The sequence below is a fragment of the Homalodisca vitripennis genome, chromosome 2 (genome assembly GCF_021130785.1).
Source record: "Homalodisca vitripennis isolate AUS2020 chromosome 2, UT_GWSS_2.1, whole genome shotgun sequence".
NCBI classification, from domain to species: Eukaryota; Metazoa; Arthropoda; class Insecta; order Hemiptera; family Cicadellidae; genus Homalodisca; species Homalodisca vitripennis.
The window spans coordinates 87401045-87421838 of record NC_060208.1 but is presented as its reverse complement, the minus strand read 5'-3'; the positions used below and the strand labels follow the sequence as shown (position 1 = coordinate 87421838).

At 29.4% G+C, this 20794-nt stretch overlaps 1 protein-coding gene across 1 annotated transcript; it reads left to right on the top strand.

Moving 5' to 3' along the window:
- The first annotated feature begins 2417 nt into the window (after window positions 1-2417).
- On the top strand, window positions 2418-18008 carry LOC124354329 (general odorant-binding protein 19d-like). The gene is made up of 7 exons (XM_046804695.1): window positions 2418-2536; window positions 6717-6786; window positions 8043-8095; window positions 9168-9203; window positions 11731-11847; window positions 16102-16160; window positions 17930-18008. Exons 1-6 carry the CDS (start codon window positions 2483-2485, stop codon window positions 16144-16146), a joined length of 375 nt encoding a protein of 124 aa, XP_046660651.1. The 5' UTR covers window positions 2418-2482; the 3' UTR covers window positions 16147-16160; window positions 17930-18008.
- Window positions 18009-20794: the final 2786 nt, after the last annotated feature.

Below are 20794 nucleotides of genomic sequence, written 5' to 3'. Positions count from 1 at the left end.
TCAACAAAGCTAATGGTCTATTATTAATTTTTAATATTAATAATACAAGTACACCTCTATTGTCTACTCTGGTATTGAAATATTTTGAAGCAGGGCAATTTAACAATATAATCGTCACTAAAGAAATCGAGTCTACTACCACAGTTAATAAAACAGTTCTGGTGGGCAGTAGTCAGAAAATAATACTCTATTACAGAAAGAAGAAAAGCGTATTGTGAGGACTGTGTTATGACTGTAATTATTACAATTCCTTCTTTTAAGGGAATCTTTTTTTGAAGTTGTGCTTCTTTAAACGATCTGAGTCACCGTTTCATAGTATATAATTAGACTCGGAAGAAGAAGGGCTTGAGTTTCTTAGCATCCCTTTTTTCTGTTCAGTTTCGACTGGTGTCAGAGCTATATACTTATTTAGTTTTTACGTGTAGCTGTTCAAATTTTCTAAACCATTGATTTTTTTTGTTGGTACTTGTTTGTAAATGGATTGCTTAAAAACTAAGATGGACATTTATCTACTATGGTACACTTATTAAACTAGTGTTATTATAAAATCTAAGTAAGTGGTTTTTGAACGATTTTGAATTTAACTCTAATGCTAATAATCACGCTTTAGTGTCATTTTGAAATTTGAAATGAGTAGAGTTGATAATTTCCAAACCAGCAACTCAAGGATAGCATTAGTTGTATTCTAAATGGAAATGAGGTCCCAGTTACGGATTCTAGAGTTTTTTTGTAGTTTCATTGGTTTGATCTCAGATGGAATTGTCAGATTTGTTACGTTAGCTACATATTGCAAGATTGCATTGCTTGAGATTCATGTCTGCTTACCTGCGTAAACAAAGAGTCATTGTATTCTAGTATATCCATTATCCATTGTATTCAAGATCCCACCTAATTTCATAACTTTTTCTATGAATTTTATTGATAGCAAATTATTATACAAACACAGTAATAAATATCGAATTTCATTAAAGAACTGATTTATGTATCATTGGATCACTACCATAATTAGAGGCTGAAAATTCCCCTCATAAATATCAATTGGTAATGAGTGCATATAAAGCACTTATTTACGATAATAGCAAGGAAAATTAGTGGAGATAAAGCATTAATTCAGCAAACTCGAGCAAACTTCACTAATTAACTACTTAGCGTTGTCAATAATAAAATATGCGAACACATTGTTTTCATTTATGTAGACATTTATAAACATTACGTTATTTATAATTTGCATTATTGTGTGACGTTAAAGACGTTCATAAGAATGAAATATAAACATCAATAACTAAAAAAGTAGAAATACCTTCGCCACGCCAAGCGTCGCCTTCGAGTTTTCTCTTAAACTACAAATACATTGTAACACAACTTCATTAATGAAGTTTGATATTAAAATTACAGTTTCTTTACAAATTTATTTAGACTGCGATTTCTCGTTTCAGTCATGGTTACCCATAAGACCACTGTAATGTTCACTTATGAACTGGGGTTTTCATCTATGTTTTTATATATAAATGATCATTATCTATCTAACAGATGGACAGTCAAGATAGAAATACACTTGTTCCTATCTCTCTAGTGATTTTAATTAGTTATGCTTCACTAACGCTCAATCAATATAAGGACTATAATAAATATTAAACATTTCAGGGAAATTATGCAATCATGGGCTATAAAATTATCCCTGGCTCGCAAGAAATCGGTGATCTACTTCCTGATACTTGTCAAATTCAGCTTCGATACGAAATTCCAAACTGATGAACTAATATGTTATATTAGATCTATATTGATTGTTATCTGTACAAGAAATTGGTGATCTACTTCCTGATACTTGTCAAATTCAGCTTCGATACGAAATTCCAAACTGATGAACTAATATGTTATATTAGATCTATATTGATTGTTATCTGTACAAGAAATCGGTGATCTACTTCCTGATACTTGTCAAATTCAGCTTCGATACGAAATTCCAAACTGATGAACTAATATGTTAAATTAAATCTATATTGATTGTACAGATAACTAATTACCCTGCTGGGTTTGAATTACACACTTTCCAATCGAAAAATGTAATAATTCAAAATATCTATAACGTCTCAGCTCATAAAAGATTTAAAAAGAACCATGCATAGTTCCTGACAAATATTTTAGCCTGAAATAACTGTTACATAGCCTTTGCCAACCATACGAAATACAGCTAACGTCACGTGGTTGTAAAAAAAACCCACTATCATACTTCGATTCGATATGCGGGGAAACCAAACAATGACTTGCTTACCTTTATGAAAATATATTTCTCAGAACTAATATAAACTTGCAAATGGAGTTCGAAATATATCAACTATTCAAACTGCCACGGCAAGGTAGGTTTCAGTTCCTGGAAAGCATAAGAAGCCGTGAAGTGGCACGTCCTTGAGCTTCTCTGTGACGGGGCACATTAACGATATTTATAAGGAGCAGCTCTTCAGTCCGATCACCAGACACCACCATGAGATCCTTTTTAGTCCTTGCTCTGCTGATAGTCGCCGCGGCAGTGGTTCAGGTCAGTGTTACTTGCACCTTTTTGATGAATTAAATCAATATCTCAATGTCTCACCTTATTAATTTCTTTTCAAATTTTTCTTTATGGTCACATATGAGTGGTATATATTACCTACGACATTTATCTTGTGTTCTCAAACACAATAGAATTACTCCACATCACACAATTGTATAACATATTGAATTCCACATTTCATCCGATAAAATTTGACTTTGATCGTTATAGTAACCTATTTTCGAAAAAATGGTGTATTTTTACCTTATTCTCTTTTAAACTCCCGAAAATAATTTCGTATTTTTAAAACAAAGCCCTATCTTATGATATCGACAAAATAATTTAGTTTCTTTGTGAAATTAATTTTCAAACTTGGATATTTTATAAATAAATCTGGTAATTTTGAAGTTTAATTCATTTTTGAAGTCTGTAAGCCGAGGCTTCACAGAAGCACGAGTAAAGTAGAAATAAAACACACGCACGCGCACAATAATTTAGAGATTAATGACGGAGTGTATAGCCTATAACACAGTTTATTAAGTAAGCTTATTTTTTAGTAACAAGGATTTATATGAATTTCATAGTATGTAGAAATTGAACTTTCTGTTGCAGTACAGTAAATACATTGCTCGGGTCTGTAAAACGGACACAACAGTTTGTAAACATGGATATAAACTAACCAAAAACATTCTATAATGTTTCTTATGAATAATAAATGAATTTTTATTTATAAAGCAATAAATTCTCAAGTTTGGCTAAATAGTAGAATACATGATGGAAAGACCGGTTCTGCCAATTAATCTAGGTTTGTCTTTAATAGTAATATGATAGTTATATACGGGTATTAAACACGTAGTTACCACATTTAATGTTGATATGGTTATTTTACAACGATTCTATTGATTAACCATTCATCATCTAATGTTAATTGGAAAATTTTAGTTAAAGCTTTGTAACAGTTTTGTTTTGAAAAGTTAATAGTTCATATTATTTTATGTTTGTTTATAAAAGATTAATAAATAACTTAGGAGTTTATACCACTCCTAATACCAATATTGATGAGAAATGTTTTGAACCGTGACATACAGAATGGCATTCGGAGGCGTATGAACAATGAAAAATATAGATCCGGTGGAAACTTGAGTAGATCAGAATATTTTATTGATCGAGTTCTTTTGATGCAGAGTATAACCCCAAAATTAGATGAAGAAGATATTGTCATTATAGTTTGTGAGTACTTTGATAAAAATATTCAAGATGCGAGACGGGTACAAAATGTAGTCACTATCAAAGATTTCGAGAAGCTACTTGATCGTGAAGATATCGATGAGATACAATCAAAATTTAAACTTAATGGTGAATTTGAACACATCAATAGCAATCGCTATAACAAAAGAAATTTTCACATAAATCAAAATTATCGGCCACACAATAACAACCGGTTTGAAAATCACAATAGGATGTCTAATCGATATCCAAACGGTGGTTATCAAAATCAGAAAAACTGGCTTGATAATCATTCGCAAAACAAGAATCCTGGATATTTTAAAAGACCACAAGATAAAGAATATCCTACCAAAGAACAGGAACAACATTGTCGCCTTATCCAATTTAAAGGTGAACATGATAAAGAACGGTGGAGGTCACGTAGTTTAGAAGACAGTAATAGAGTTCGACAAGAGACATCGTCGAACATAGATAAAAATTTTCCAAAAACTAACTCACGTTAATGACTATAACTTAAAAAATTACATCACTTAGAAAATACAAAGAGAGAAGTATTGAAGTTCAACAAAGCATTACTCTTTAAAGAAACATGTTTGGAAGATTTTGTTTATTACCTCAAAGTAATATGATATTTTATTTGAGAAGTATAAAGTTTATGAAATGTTATAATTAGTATAGAAGAATGTATGAATGGAATAAAATAGTTTACGATACATTAAGCTGGCTAATGCTTTTAAATATTAATGAATAATACACAAATAAATATAAATAATAATTGTAATGTTGATAAAAAATTTACATTTTAAGTGCGTTGACTGATGAATTAGATGGCAATTTATACAAACTTTGAAGCGAGATATAATGTATAATGGCAATAATATTTTTAAAGTGAAGTCTGAAATACAATGAGGTAACGAAGAAAATTTATTCATACTTGGATTATATTGTGAACCAAGATAATGAAGAATATTAATGCAAAATGAACACAATAAGTAATTAAATTTGAGTAATTAAATTAAGATGTAACCTAAATAAACTCAAGTTTTTGATGTAATAATGAACAGTGTGCTAATACGACTTAAGAAATAATCTTACTCTAATGGACAATACAGTGATTTTTTTTAATAAACTTTTGAGTGACTTATTTCAATTAAAACTGTAAACTTATTTGAGATAGTCAATAATTTCTCTGATGGACAATAGAGTGATTTTTGTTATATATACACTTTTGATTGTCTTATTTATTATGTTGTAAAAAAAATTATACAAGAACCACTATTAACAATTATTGCATTTTTTTATATGTTGAGGGTTTGTTGACAAGTTAACAGGTTTCATTTATCGTTATGTTTTCTGCAAAAGCAAGTTGTGTTAATTATATTTTATATATAAGATAAATTAAATATAATTAAGGGGCAATTGAAACAGTTTTGTTTTGAAAAGTTAATAGTTCATATTATTTTATGTTTGTTTATAAAAGATTAATAAATAACTTAGGAGTTTATACCACATAAGTACACACACACATAGGAATCCATACAAGAAGAAGAACATACACCCATGCAATTTTTATAACTTACATTAAACATATATACGTAAATCAATAGATTTTAAAATTAAGAAAAACTAGCAACCTATTTTATGAGTTAAAATTAACATAAAGCAAATTATCATACATATAAGATAGAAATACATAAACTATTGTAAAATTGAATCATCAGATAAAAAAAATAATTTCTTTAGACCAAATACCACAGAATACATTAAATCTTAATATCAAGGAGATTGTTATGCAAAGTAAGTTACAAAGTGAATTTAGATTAGCTGGTGACTTTACAATAATGGAATTTTATTCTTTTGAATGATGGCTTAATAGGAGACTGAGAAGAAGCTTTTCTCATCAAAGTTAATGAACATTTGAGTTATTAATTAAATACAGTAATACTTTTATTATTTGTATTAAATTGGTGAATCTCGATTTTTGAATCCAACAACAGAAAAGACATTTACTAGATGATGAACACTTGAATATTGGATGGCAACCAGAACTCTCAGATCTGCAAGGGTAATCCTACACTACCAGTATTAAATCTACACTAAACCGACAAGGATGATTGGAAGATGAATAAGTGTCAATGGAACATATAAAGTAAAACTGGATTTGAACTCAAGTAAGATCTACCCAATTTAAGATTCCAAATCTTTCCAAATTCAGACCTATGTTTGTATAAATTCAAAATTTAACATGTACCACAATTTTATCTATGTTGGATATAATTTTTTTTATGTGCCCATGGCAGTATAATCCACGAAACCCTGTATGTGACAAATAAACTCGATAGCAATTTGTAAATCAAACGTTTATTTATTTATATCAACAGCTAGTTAAGCAAGGGCAAATTACGGGTTAAATAAATAAATAAATCAAAAAAGAAAAATTTCACAGCTTTAATAAAACTTAATTACAAATACGAGTATCTCATAAAAATGAGATACAGTCATTTTGAATTAATTTGATATACAGTATTTGCCAACAAAAATTGTCTACTACTTTTATTAAAACATACACTCCAATTCCGTGGACAGATTGATTCAAGCTTATTCTTTTTACTCGTGGGGCAATAAGAATTATACTGATTAACCACAGCTTAAGTTCACCTTTTGTACTTCATCCCAGTATACCTTTCCACTATGAACATAGACATCTCATTATTTAAAACATATTGATCCTTTCTATGAATTCTCTTCCTTTAATTTTTGTAAGTTTTTTCCTGTTTAACTATTAATCCAGAAACTTCCTAGTATCAAAATGTACTCAATCAAGCTGAACGGTTTTGATGAGGAAACCGAATTTTACAGTAACCCTTTCACGCACTTCACCACATGGGTCCCTTCTGCTGAATAGCTATCGTAATTTTGTAATTGTATTATGTTTTATACTATTTTATTTTATTTTCAGGGTGCAGTCGACATAGAGAAAGCTATCAAATTGCTAAACAAATGCAAAAAGGAAACCGGAGCTACAGAAAGTAAGTTTAGTAAATTTGACAATATTTAGCCTACACTTAATATTAAAAAGTAAATTAAAATTTAGTAAAAAGTTATTCATTTTTAGGTAATATAAATACTCAAATGATCTTAACCTACAAATACAAATATATAAAATGCAATAAATACCCAAACAAACTTTAATCACGAAAAAGCGTAAAACCAGATTTTTTCGCATACTGCATATTCTTAAAAATTTATAAATAATGAGTTGCAAAAAGCTAAACGAGCTGGAATTTTTAAATAAAATCAGTGTCCATAATTAATAATAATAAACACATCTATAGTGGCTAAATATAATGAAACATTACTCTAAAATCATAAAATGTATTAACATTCAAATTTTAATAATCAAACATTGCGAAATTCACTTGCCGAGTTTTGTTTCTTAGGAGATCAGATCCATTTCCTTTACGTATTCTTTTAATTTCATAGATTACGAACATACAAACGAGAACGTCCTGCTTTTTACAATAGGCTAAATATTTTTCATTCCTCAGTTTAAAATTGCGTATTGTATTGTAAATTAGTATTATAGCAAATACTAATTTACATGCTACAACTTCGTAAGGGATTATAACAATAATTACTGTATAGTAAAAAGATCAAATTTAGATAATGCATTGGCAAAATTTAAAAATTTTATCAAAAATGTAACAATATATTAAAGAAACTTTTGATGGTAAAACATAAATTAAATATTTTAAAATATAACTTAATAAATATAAAAACATTGTAAAAGATGCAGATTGTAATCACAAATTATTACTGTAGTGTAGCATCAAGTCGATCAATAACACTATTCACTAATTCCCTTTAATTATTTTATACCACTTAACATATGTAATTTTATTAAGTAAACAAGATATTACTAATATACAATCAAAGTAATTTTAATGACAAAAATGAAACTTTACTCTTTACTACACCCCACAGGAGGAGTTAGTCTACTTATTGACTGATAAACATTCCACAAGAAGAGAGTTAGTTTAAAACCAGTATTTTACTCAATAAATATTGGAGTCCTCGCCATCCGAATAAAATTAAGCGTTACTTCAAAGAATATTATTTGGGCTTTAATTATGTTATGGAAAGTCCGCTAAAGAATATTATTACGATTCAAAGTGTTTTCTTGTTTCTTTAGCGAAACGATGTTAGGGAAGCAAATTTTTAGACAAAAATTTGGTACAAATAAAACATTCATTTTCAGTGTGTTAATGCGTCTTATACTTTACAGATGTTGAAGAGATGATTAAAACCAAAACCATTCCTACCACTCCTGAAGGAAAAGTAAGTTAATATATTCTAAATATTCCATTACTAATTGATCGTACAATACACTGCTAGACTATCTAGCGTGATCCTTTGTGAACTATAACAGTTAATGTACAACAATTTCCATCGCGTAACATATTCTACTTCTCTACGCAAAATGCTTAAAAATAATGAAGATTTATTTAGGGATAAGGAAGGTATATTTTGCATTACTTATGGTACAATTGTAAATTAATCAATACGAAAGAAAGAGCTTAAATAAAATTAAATATTCTCTGACATATTTTTACTAATTTGATTAAATATTTTTGAGTCATTTTAATTGACGTTAATTATATTGGTTTGGGCTTAAATCATGTCATCTTCCCACCGAACTTTGTTCACGAAAAGCTGGATGCACATGGGGTATAAGCAACATATTATATTTCCTCACTGTTTTAACCAATAGATCTGAGTTCAAAAACTTTTGTCACAAGACCAATAACACAGTTCATATGTGTAACAATATTTTGATATGTACGACAAATGCATTATTGTAGCAAGATTATACCGAAAGTGTATGTAAGGTTTCACAAAATATCTAAAATTTGTTATTTGTTATTTTTTTTAATAAATTAATTTATTTTTCTATATTTAAAATTTTCCCTCTGCCAGTACACTCCCCATACACTAAATTATGAGAAATACCAAAATGAAATTACCCCCCCCCCTGATTTATCTTAATTTTTTTGCACTAATATTACTTTATGTTATCATTTAAAGCTATATTTTGATTCTACTGCCTAATAGATTAGATTATTTAGTAGGATACATTTGGATTTGTCAAAAGTAGTTTCTTAGACTGTTAAATATAGCCTAAGTAGGATTATTATTAGTGTAATATTATGAGGTTTTAATGTAAGGAAATAACTCAATTCGATGTTTAAAATTTGTATACACTAATAATATCGTTAAAATAATATCATCTCACATTGCTGTTATCACTCAATCAGAAGAGTGGTATTATTTGGAAAAATAATTTTATTCCTATTCTAATGCACGTATTAGTTGTTTTATTTTACAATTACTACGAATTACTTTGTTACAGTGTATGATCCTGTGTGCTGCTCGAGAAAAAGGTTTTGTGAGTATAATTTTAGTAATTTTTGGTCGGTTAGATGTACCTCAAGTAAATATTAAAACAAAAATTATAGTCTCGATTATTATAATCGATGAATTTACTTTAGTATACCAAAGTAAGAGTATTTGAAAATTCTGTTATCTATATGATGTCCTTACTTGCCAATGGCACTGTGTATTGGGTACGGAGGTTATCAAAATACATCAAAATCCAGCAACGTCGAGCGTGGGCTGCTGCTTGGATGGGAGACCGCTGGGCGATCTTGTCCTTACAATCAGCTCGCCTGCCCGACCATTGGCGGTGGTTCGGAAGTAACTGTTAAGCCGTTGGTCCCCAGGTTGCTTCTTAGCCCTAACTTCACCTGATAAAAATCAGACATTACTTTAATTTACTTTACGTACTTGGATATAAGTAAAAATTAGTCTTTAAACATACATCGATTATAGTTTTGCTTGTTGTTAGATAAACAAAAAAATGTTTATTTACATAATGAGAGTTTATTATGTGTTTAGTTAAAAAACAATAAGAGATGTATTATGAGTTATCCGTAATCTAGATGTATTATTGACAGTACAAACTGTTCTAGCCAATTTTCTCTAGAAATTTAGAAAAGGCCCACTACAAAACGCCGCCAATGTAAATTGATTCCAACAGTGATTTATTACTATTGAACTTACTCGCGCGTGAATGATAAAGCGTAGAACCCGTGGAACCGACAGATCACAGGTGGCAAGCCAACCGCAAGTATTACAAACAAAATATGGATTCTGAAATAAACCTAAATACACGCAGGCTAAATGTAAACCATTCATTACGTATGACCTATTCAATTCAACTCAATGAAAATAATGAATTAATAATTTATTTATGGTAATCTACAAGCAGCTTACTAGAAAAAAAGATTGTTATTTGAGATAGCATATTTAATGTAAAAGTTTAAGTTGGTGAGTTTGGTACTGCAAGCCTTTAAACTAATCAATATATTAAAACTATGGTCTACCTGGACTGGGATTGGATTATGTAAGGGTGTGTTGTAAGTTATTTTAAGTAAATAATCTTACTTAGAATTTTTTGCTCGAAATTTTATAAATAAATAAATATATATATATATATATATATATATATATATATATATATATATATATATATATATAATATATATATACAGGGTGTCCCATGAAGAAACGGAGAAACTGTCAGGACTTGTTCTTACCGTGAAAATAACGAAAAAAGTTTATATACACATAGGTCCAGAAACGCTTAGTTAGCGACCTATACAGGGTGAAAGATTTCGCCCAGATTTCAGTGCCACCGTGAAAAGGGAGCCCTATTAAATTATTTTGGGCGTTACCCAGGACGTAAAATTTAATGTATATTATGCAAATTGAACTGAAAATTGAATAAAATTGGTACCAGACCTCTAGCTGCAGTAATTTTTAAGATATCTGAAGAAATACGCAAAATTCGGTGTCCAAAAACAAGTTTCATTTAGGTTTCAAGTAGATTAACTTTGTTAAATGTGTAACAAACACGTAAAATTCTTTAACAAGACTTGTAAAGAATTAATTTCTTAAGATAATGATGTAAAATAAGAAAATACAAATTATACGTAAACTTTAAGAAAATCAATTTTTAATTAAATAAATAACGTACGAAGAATAGACAAAATCGGTTACACTTTTTTTCTTACTGAATGTACATCCTAATATTTGGAGAAAACATGGTAATTATTGAAAAATATGATGAAAATAATTATGTATAGATGTATATATAATATACATATATATACAGGGTGTATATTATGTCTGGAAACACCCAAATATATCCTTTAATAATTTAAATATAAATTTGAAACCTCTTACAATCGTGATAGAGATTGGGCATCTACTTTTTGGAACAATGTTTTGTTATGTCACACCAACACGTCCTGCATATCGTGAATATTCTTATGGAAGCCTATACCTTGTGATACATATTTTAAAGGTAATAGCTTACTGAATTAAATGCCACAAACCGCATCTCAAAGGAATTATTCTATCAGAAAATAGAGCATTTTTAGTATTGAAAATTTACTGATGTAACAATGTAATTTTAACATGGTTCTTGCAACAAAATGTGTTACACTAATTTTTTAGCATTTTTTAAATGTTGTTTTAAATGTTTAAATGTAAAAGTAAGAGGTTTCACGATTGTAAGAGGTCAAATTTATATTTAAATTATTAAAGGATATAATTTGGGTGTTTCCAGACATAATATACACCCTGTATATATATACATATGCGCCACTATTCTGTACATTATGATTAGTGACAGGTAGCAAGCTGCCATCTGAATGCCTTTCATATTAATTGAGGAGTCGAAAATTTTAAATGTCCGTTATATAAGTAATGTTATAGAAATTACGTATTTTTCGAAAGAAAAACTAAATCATCATAATGAACGGAAACTGAAATTAATATATAGGAATATACAATAATATATAATATATAATAACAGGATAATAATGAAAATATATATTCCATTGCAACAGGTTAAAGATGAGAGGATAAATACGAAAGCTATATCCGACTTCATGGAGGTCGAGTACGCTAACGAACCTGAGAAACTGGAAAAGGCCGCTGAGACCTTGCAAAATGTAGTACCATTGGTAAGTGTGATTTTTACACACCTTAAGCTTCACTAACTAATTATAATTCAATTTAAACATACATTATTTACTATTATTGTTTTGAATAGGTTAACTTATTTTACAAAACATCTTAAGAATAAAAATTAATTTTAATATGTGTATTCAATTATTTTACTTAATTGCTCATGTTAAATCCTATCCTTTATTGAACATAATTGAAATACAAGTGCTTTACTATGAACATGTTATTAATAAGAGGCTATTGGAACCTGCTCCATAATCAAACTTTTAGTTAGGTAGATCTGAGGTAGCAAACTGAACTACGTATTTATCAACATAAAATGTATGTACGTACCTGTCAACGTAACATGAGCGACTACTCAGTATGCTCCTAATCCATTAGGTAATTTACATTTTGTCAGCTGACAACCAAGATTTTCGTAAATCAATAAATGAAATTTCCCATAACAAATATAAAGATCATCAGACGCGCTGATTTTGATGGGAATCGAAATAGATAACTCTCAGAATTGTTAAAAATGTCAAAGCTCAATTTTTCTATTTTTTATTTGGGTGCTCTAAAAGAAATTAAAATCATTATGAGGCACACGAACATTGAAATTAAATTGATGTGTACCAACCATAAGAATACCAATTGTGTCACTGAGAATGGTCGTTCTCAGTCTCTTTATCTCATTTTGTTGAGATTACATAACATTATTTACGTTTATAATGGTTCAGTATCTCAAACCAAAAAAATTGGATTTGAGTAAAAAGGTTTGTTTTATAAACTTAACCTGTTCAATGTCCTCAACAAAAATATGCCTACCTGATTATTAATTTTTCATAAACATTTCACCACAAACAAAGTTGTGACCTTAAGAAATGCGGACTGTCTCTCGGTTCCTATTATATATTATGTAATAAAGAAAACAGATAGCTTTGCTTTGTGAATTTAAAACTTATTAAATCTGAAAATTAACCAACGCAACTTTTTTTGCTTCCATTAATAAGTGATTAATTAGGGGATTATTACATAAAAAATTTGTATTGGGTAATATTCATTACAAAATCAAGGATCCTTTAAAATTCTCATTTATATCTTCAAACCTCTTTAGCTAGTACAGTTGTTTCGATGTACCAACATCCAGATATCAATCTAACAAGACAAATTTGGACGAAAATGGATCTAAGCCTAATTTTAATATACTTTCATCAATATAATGATGACATTCAGAACCATCTTTAACAGTTTGGCATCTTTAAGGTGAAACCTTAAAGTATGAAATCATTAATACAGTTGTAACATAGGGAATGTAATAATTGTACTGCAGTAGTTATACAATCTTAATACAATCACAAATATGACGTATTATTTATGTTTTTGTGTTATATATTGTGTATAGTACTAGTAAATATGATTTCCTTCACATTGATTTTGACGTTTATTGGATACATTCAGAACAACTTAATTTAAAAAAATATAAATATCTGAAATATATAAAATATCCACCAAGATCTGATTTGGCTATTATTTTAGTCATAAATTTTCAAAATTCCAATTTCCATTTCAAAATTTTATTTCAAAATTCCACTTACGAAAGGTACCTTTTCTCTGTTCAATGTTAGCAAAATATTTTTATAACCAACGTTCCAACGTTAATATTTAATAATAACTATTCTTTCTTACTCAAATTTTCCTAAATGGCTAAAAATTTGGTCATTACGGTTTGTTCGAATAATCGTTTTTTCAACTGCATTTTATTAATAAAACTATTCGTACGAAAATTATTGTTATCAACAAATTAAATGGGGGTCAGATTGTAATCGACTTCACTGAGTATACATAAAAATGCAAAAAAAGAACAAACAAAACGCAAAAAAAACATTGTATTAACACAATGACAGGAACCGTGTTTTCTACTTTAATTTCGTATTATTAGAGTTATTTTAACCGGGTTTGTGCTATATACTTAAAAACATAAATAAGCCTTTATTATCAAATTTAGAATCCAAAAGGAAATGAGAGAGAGAGGATAGGCAAACATTATGTAATATAAAAGCAGTAATTTTATATCCTACATATTTTTTATTACACCTCTTAGAAATTTTAATACAGGTATATAAATTTGTATCAGCTTTTACCGCTTCACTCTCCAATCTTCAGGAAACGGGACTGATGTTTAACAAAGTTTAATACATATTTACTATTCAATTTATTGACTTAAGTTAAACAACTGGATTTTTATAACGGTTTTTCATGGTTTTCTCAGTTTTCAAGGCTTTTAAAATTAAGTGCCATATGAATGTCAGTTTCATTTTACATTTTTTATTTACAATAACTCTCTTTCTCATTTTCTTTAAAACTTCATGAGTTTCAAATATCCACTCATTCTCAGAAATTATAAATAGTTAAAATCTTAATTCTTATTTCTTGGTTTCGTACAGTAAACTAATAAGTAAAATCTGGTTCAAGGCATTAGAGCTACTAATTACTTTCTAAACAACTACTTACACGTAATCTCAGCCGAATATTTTATATTAAGGGTCTTGATTGGCAACTTAATGTTTTATTTATTTTTAATTGACATAGTTGTATAATTAGTTTTAATTGTAAGTGACTCACTATCTCTAATTAAAATAACTATTCTATAAAGAAAATTGCTTTGTTTACTTCAAGTTATACAAAGCAGTTAATTGGTCTTGGCATACTTTAAGAACTGAAGCAACCGGTTTCTTGTTACTACAGCGTTCGTTCTAGGTCAACTTCAACTTCCTTGAAGTGTTTATTCCTTCACAAATAATTTTATTAGGTCGATTATAATTCCTACTTCATCTTTGAGCAAGCAAGTTAAGTCTACCCTTAACGATTATTTGCTAATTATGTGAATGAAGTTTTAAAATAGTTCACAACGAAAGTTTGTTTGTCAAATCAAAATTATCACTGTTTATGTACTTCATCACTGTAAAAAAAATATCATCAAAAACTTTAATTTATTTTTATGTATTACTTTTACAGATTTTATCTTTAATTTTTACTAAATAACCATTTAAATAGCGATATAGGTCAAGAAAACTATTATTGAAATGAATCTACGAATGAGATGTGCAATTAACATGTAGTTTGATCATAGATTAAACCAATTGTGACTAGAATAATACCAAAAAAAGAGTAATAACACCTTTTAAAGTGTAATACCAAAAAAATGGTAACATTTGCCGTAAAAAACACACAATAAATAGCCCCAAGAAATGTATAGCTATTGAGTAATCTATAAAATCGACAATAACAGAAATACGTGACTTGTAAGTAATATTAAAGAGCGCTTTAAATTTTTAAACGCGTGTTTTCATTTAGAATAGCTTAAGTAATTCTGTGTAATGCTCCACTCAAAGCCTGTGAGGGAAATCATTCGTAAGCCTGCAATCTATTCTGCATTAATCTACATACACAACACGTGATATGGTGACGTATGTACCTCTAAACTGCATCTATTTCATATTAGAGATGTACCCTCGAAAAGGGTTTGTTATATAATATACGATAATACACATTTTAACAATGTTTATACAGTACAAAAATAAAATCTATCAAAAGTGTTAAAATGTGTATTGTTGTATATTATGCATCTATTTCCTTCATGAAAGAACTTTTTAGTTTTAAAATAAACCCAGTTGCGTTCAATATTGAAAACTGTCGAGAATCAATATTTCAAATGTTTTTAATTGAACGTTCTTGAACGCTTAACGCTCATTGGAAAAATTCAAAAATATCTAAAATATTAAATAGAGAAACTTTTTCAAAATTATCAGCAAATGACATTGTAGGTTACGCTAAAAAACATAACATGTGATTAACCTTTAAAATATACTCTATTACTTTAGTAATTTATTCATCCTATAATTTTCGCGTTGCTAAAATGGTTATCTAAGACCAATTTAACCATGATTACTTCTTTAACAGAGAGAAATCTGCAGTCGCAATGGACCGATGTTTAACATTTTCATTATCAATGTAGAGGTGTTACAGGTTGAGTTTCACTCCAAGTTTAAACCCTCTTGATGATTTTGTTCGAGTTATAATTATGCAGATGTAATCAGTTTTCGTCATCAGCAACTGCAAGGAGAGGCTTAACAATAACATACCCACTACAAATTCTGTGTAATCGATTAACTTATGGATTATTTTAATGCATAGTTTATAGTGATTACATAGTGTTTTACGTGTACAAAAGTGGCATTTACCAAACCAAATCTTTTATCTGATTTCAGACACATCTGGTCTTGAAAAATGTGACAAGGCCGTTGCCTATGTGAAGTGTGCTAAGGACGTAAGTATTAGTAAATAATGAGTGTACTTGTCTTGAAATGATCTTTATCCAAGCTGATTTTCCTAGAAGCGGTGACGTTTATAGCAAAACATAAACATTTATCCTGTTATGTGACTGTTTCAATAAAATTATTCTTGTGATACTCTTCGCTTGGTCTAAAGGCACGTTGTTGTTTGAAGTACAGGCTACAATGTTTCGTTAATAGCTACTCACTTTCTGCAACTTGACTTCTTTGCTTTGGAACAGGAACCTACTGTTTATTGCTCTACATAGTTTTTCATGGTCGTGATTTATGAGCAGAAAATATAGGTCCACGACCTTCGAGGTTTAAAATTTTTGTGAGTATAAAAAAGCTTGTTTATTTGTAAAATATATCAATAATATTTAACAAGTTTTTTTCTCGGTAGGTATCAATGGTTTTAAAGAGGTCTGACAGATCTTCGTGGCATCAATAGTCAATTTCTATTTTTACAGACCACTTCACACCTTACCCCAAATAGAGGCACCGATAGAGCCCAGTTCAATTTTCTACTACGAGTACGTAGTATCCCATAGAGTTAAGGACGTAGAGAATAATTTCATTCGTGTGGAGTTTAATAGTTCAGTGTTCCAAAACTTAATAATCAAGGTCTGTAAAAATGTTCTTAATGGCGTAATTACTCCGAAATGATTGTTCATTTAGACTTTTAAACGATCCGACAAAGTATGTCTCATCTATCCGTCTGTGCCGTATCTTTTGGTAGAAACATTCAAGTTACTTCAAACATAGATTCCTCTTAATCTAAAGAAAACGTGTATTACTTCTAGGATCAAAAAGTAAAAGGACAGTCCGACCGTCTGTATTTCCTTCTGTGTGTTACTTCTTACGTTACTTTCTCTCGTTTCTTCGATACCTATTTGCATCGGTTTATTAATTTTTAAATAATTCTCGGCACTCACAATTGTAATTTTTCTATGTTGAAATGGCATTTACTGTGTGTCAATCTTTCGTTATGCTAAACGATTACAGGAGGATTTACTTACTGACAGTTTTCCAGTAGAACCTACACTTCGTACACTATACACCTGTGTGGGTATGCATATACATCAGGGCAATATAATAAATGTGCAGAAGTAGCACATCACTATCCGCAAATGTCGAGATATTGGCATAATAGGGTACTAAAACGGATGATTATTGGAATGGGTAGGACTCCCTTACTCTTATGTGTTTGGTTTCAAGTTTCAAGGCTAAATATGAGGTAGTACATCACCGCCCTTGCTTTGACTGGCAGAGACCGAAACGGTCCTAGTTTTTTTTCCATTTTCAAGTAGAACGACTGAGTCAATAACATTATCCTTCCTCATGATTGTTTTGGTAGGTGTAATATCAGGTCTTATCAGGAAGCAGCCCCTGCCCTAGATAGCAACATATGATAGTTAATTGTTATTAAAAAGTGGAATGAATACTTTTAATTCAGTAGTTGAGTATTTAAAATTAATTAAAATTGCTCATATGGTTTGGGCTCCCTATTAGCCACAAACAAGGATGAGATTCTTGTTCACAATAATATCATTGTATTATAGGTTCTTGATTTTCATTCTGGATTCTATTCTATATTTTAATCTTAACAGAGGGGATACCGTTACTATTATTGAAAGACACCCCGTTTCAATATAAAGTGATTTTTTTTATGTTATAACATCATACGTCATATAATAGCCCCATTTTAATTGTATGTATTACTAAATCATTTCTTGACGTACTAAATGCGTTTTATTTGTTTCAGAGCAACTTCGAGATATGAAAAAAATGAAACCAACATTGTTTGTTATACTTTTTAAATAAATTACTTCTTATTTTCTGAATTCCTATTCATTTAACTACATATTGTGTAAAACTACCATACGGGGTGATAAAGATGGTACAAACACCCGTGTGGTATGTATAGTGATGATACCAAGTAATTTTAACATAATTTTATCTCTATAACAGTATATAGTACTAAGTAATTGTTTCCTAGTTATAACATGCACTTGACAGTCATTGTATTAAGCATCCTGTTTTAATTGGTTTGTAAACTATTATATATAAATCAAATAGGAGGCTCATAGGATTTCAAATTTCAGAAAATTAAGGTCTAAATATACAAGTGATAGACACGAGCTGGATTCTACAAACAATCATTTTTACGTACGTACTGCAATAGTCAAGAGAATAGATTAATGAAAACATCTCATCCACGGTCGGTAACCAATAACACAAGTAATTATATTGCGTCAACAGATCCATAAACACTGACAGTTTAATTAATACTTGGACTATAATTTATATTAAATTAATTATTAATAATGTTGACATTCATAACGCTTCTAAGGCCGGTTGGTTAAATTGAAGTTATGCCTGAACGAACTGGAGTATAGCTCGTTGACGAATTGTAATAACTTTCGTTTCAAACTTAGACATTTTTGGAGCCTCCTGTCATGGTTATCCTTAGTTTCTGTGTTTCACAAACATGGTTTACGTTAGGGACCTTCAATGTCTAAAGGATAAATAAAATTGCGAAATGGACAAACATTTTGAAGGTACTGTTGTCAATATAAAAATATTTTAAATTATCTGCGAGAGGGTTAAGTTTGTTCACTTACCTTAAGGTATCTTAAAGAGCATTAGGTCCGTTTGTCTGTCAGTCTGTGGGATAAATCTTTCGTTAGTTTTTGTCTTATCGTTCGGTACTCCATTGTATCGATTTATCATAACAGCTATTTTCGTATATTTATTTATTTTATATTTAAATCTCACCATTGACTATGGCTAAGTTAAAATAATAACAGTATTTACGCGTAAATAAGAAATGTAGGTATTCATACGTTTTCCATGCAGATGGAAATGTATGTCAGTGGTCGAAACGTAGTGATATACATTTTGGAACATATAACAATGGCAAGTATAATAAGCTCATCAATAACAACTGTAAGTAAAAGATACTGATCATTTTCTACCAATAAAATATCCACCCACCTTAGCACGTATATTATTATTCCTGTCTTTTTTACAATAGTATGAGACACACAATGGCAAGCCTGGCCGTATAGACAGTTACAATATACCACTTCTCAGTATACCACGACTACGTATTCCGGTTGTTTACATCCGTTTAGTACTTCGGCGTTCTATTATTCTGCATGTTTTAATTTTATTATTAATTTTTGCTCACGTTCTGTGTTAGTAATTTAAATCGAGAAGGTAAAGGATTCAGTAAGATAGATGAGAAGTGAAAATGAGCAATGGAGATCGCTCAATTGTTGAATTCAATCGATTATTTCATCACTAGTTATTCTTCCGTTACAGCCGGTAACACCTCGCCACAACCTGGGCTTGTGTTGATATGTCTAGTACTATAGTACCAGGTATACTTAATAATATATATATAGGTTTTTGTTTATCAAACTCCTAAAGAAGATGGCAGATACTAATTATAGAAAGTTACGTCTTCCACAATTTAAAAAAATCAAAAGATTTTTTTGTGAGACGTATTATTTATATGTTATATATATATATATATATATATATATATATAGCAAACCTTTTATTTTGCATTAATTTAAGAAATAATATTCAAATATCACCAAGTAATTGTTATGAATATATTCTTGGTTTAAAATTGACCAAACAATCGAAAAAAACTAATAATTTATTATATTTGAAATAACTGTATTTTAAATATTGTATTTTATACGATAATTATAATAAATGATTTTTTTAAGTTACGCTTTTTTATTAAATTTACTTTTTGTATCTGTTTATCCGACTTATAACGAATACTTATAACAAATACACGATTATTGTGGCATACTCTTAATAATTAAGGGTTTCTAATTATAACTATCACAATCCTACAGTTTATTTACAAAGCCTCTATTTACACCAAGGTCAGGATATATTAATACTTGCACTATAACAGAAACGTTGCAATTTCAATAATTACAATGTTAAGGAGTGGCGTCAGTATGAAACAAGTTAAGAGAGTGAAGAAAACTAATTAGAAAGAAGAGAATGAGGTTCCCCGCAGAACTTAAAGGTTTATTGGCGAAGTTTTCTGAGTCTATGCACCTGTTATTACCCTCTTGAATGTTCTAGGAAGGTGGGAAAGATGTTCTGCAAGCAAGAACTTCTACAGTCTCACTTAAATATTTGTAAATAAAACTTAATTGGAATTCTTAAGAACGACATAATACAACCGAAATATATTTGTAGGTTCTTTAAATATAAATATGCCTACAATACTTATCACCAACTGAAATTCCAAATGAAATTCTGTACATATAAAATAGCAGTTCGAAAATGACTAATTCCTGTATATGCAACATTTTCATTTCTGTTATATAAATCTATATAAAACTAAATCAAACAATACTTAGGCACTTTTAAACAAATGTTATTCCCACGCTCTTTTAAACTGTTAATGTTTCCAATAAGGGGGCACTTTAAAAAATTTAAAAAAGTATACGCTAACTTATTAACTAAAACAATTTAAGATAGTAACTTTCTAATCATATAACCAAAACCAAACCAAGCACGATTATTCTAAATAATCCTTTTACAAATGTGTATAATATATACCAAACTGAAATGGAAATTAACCTATTTTTGT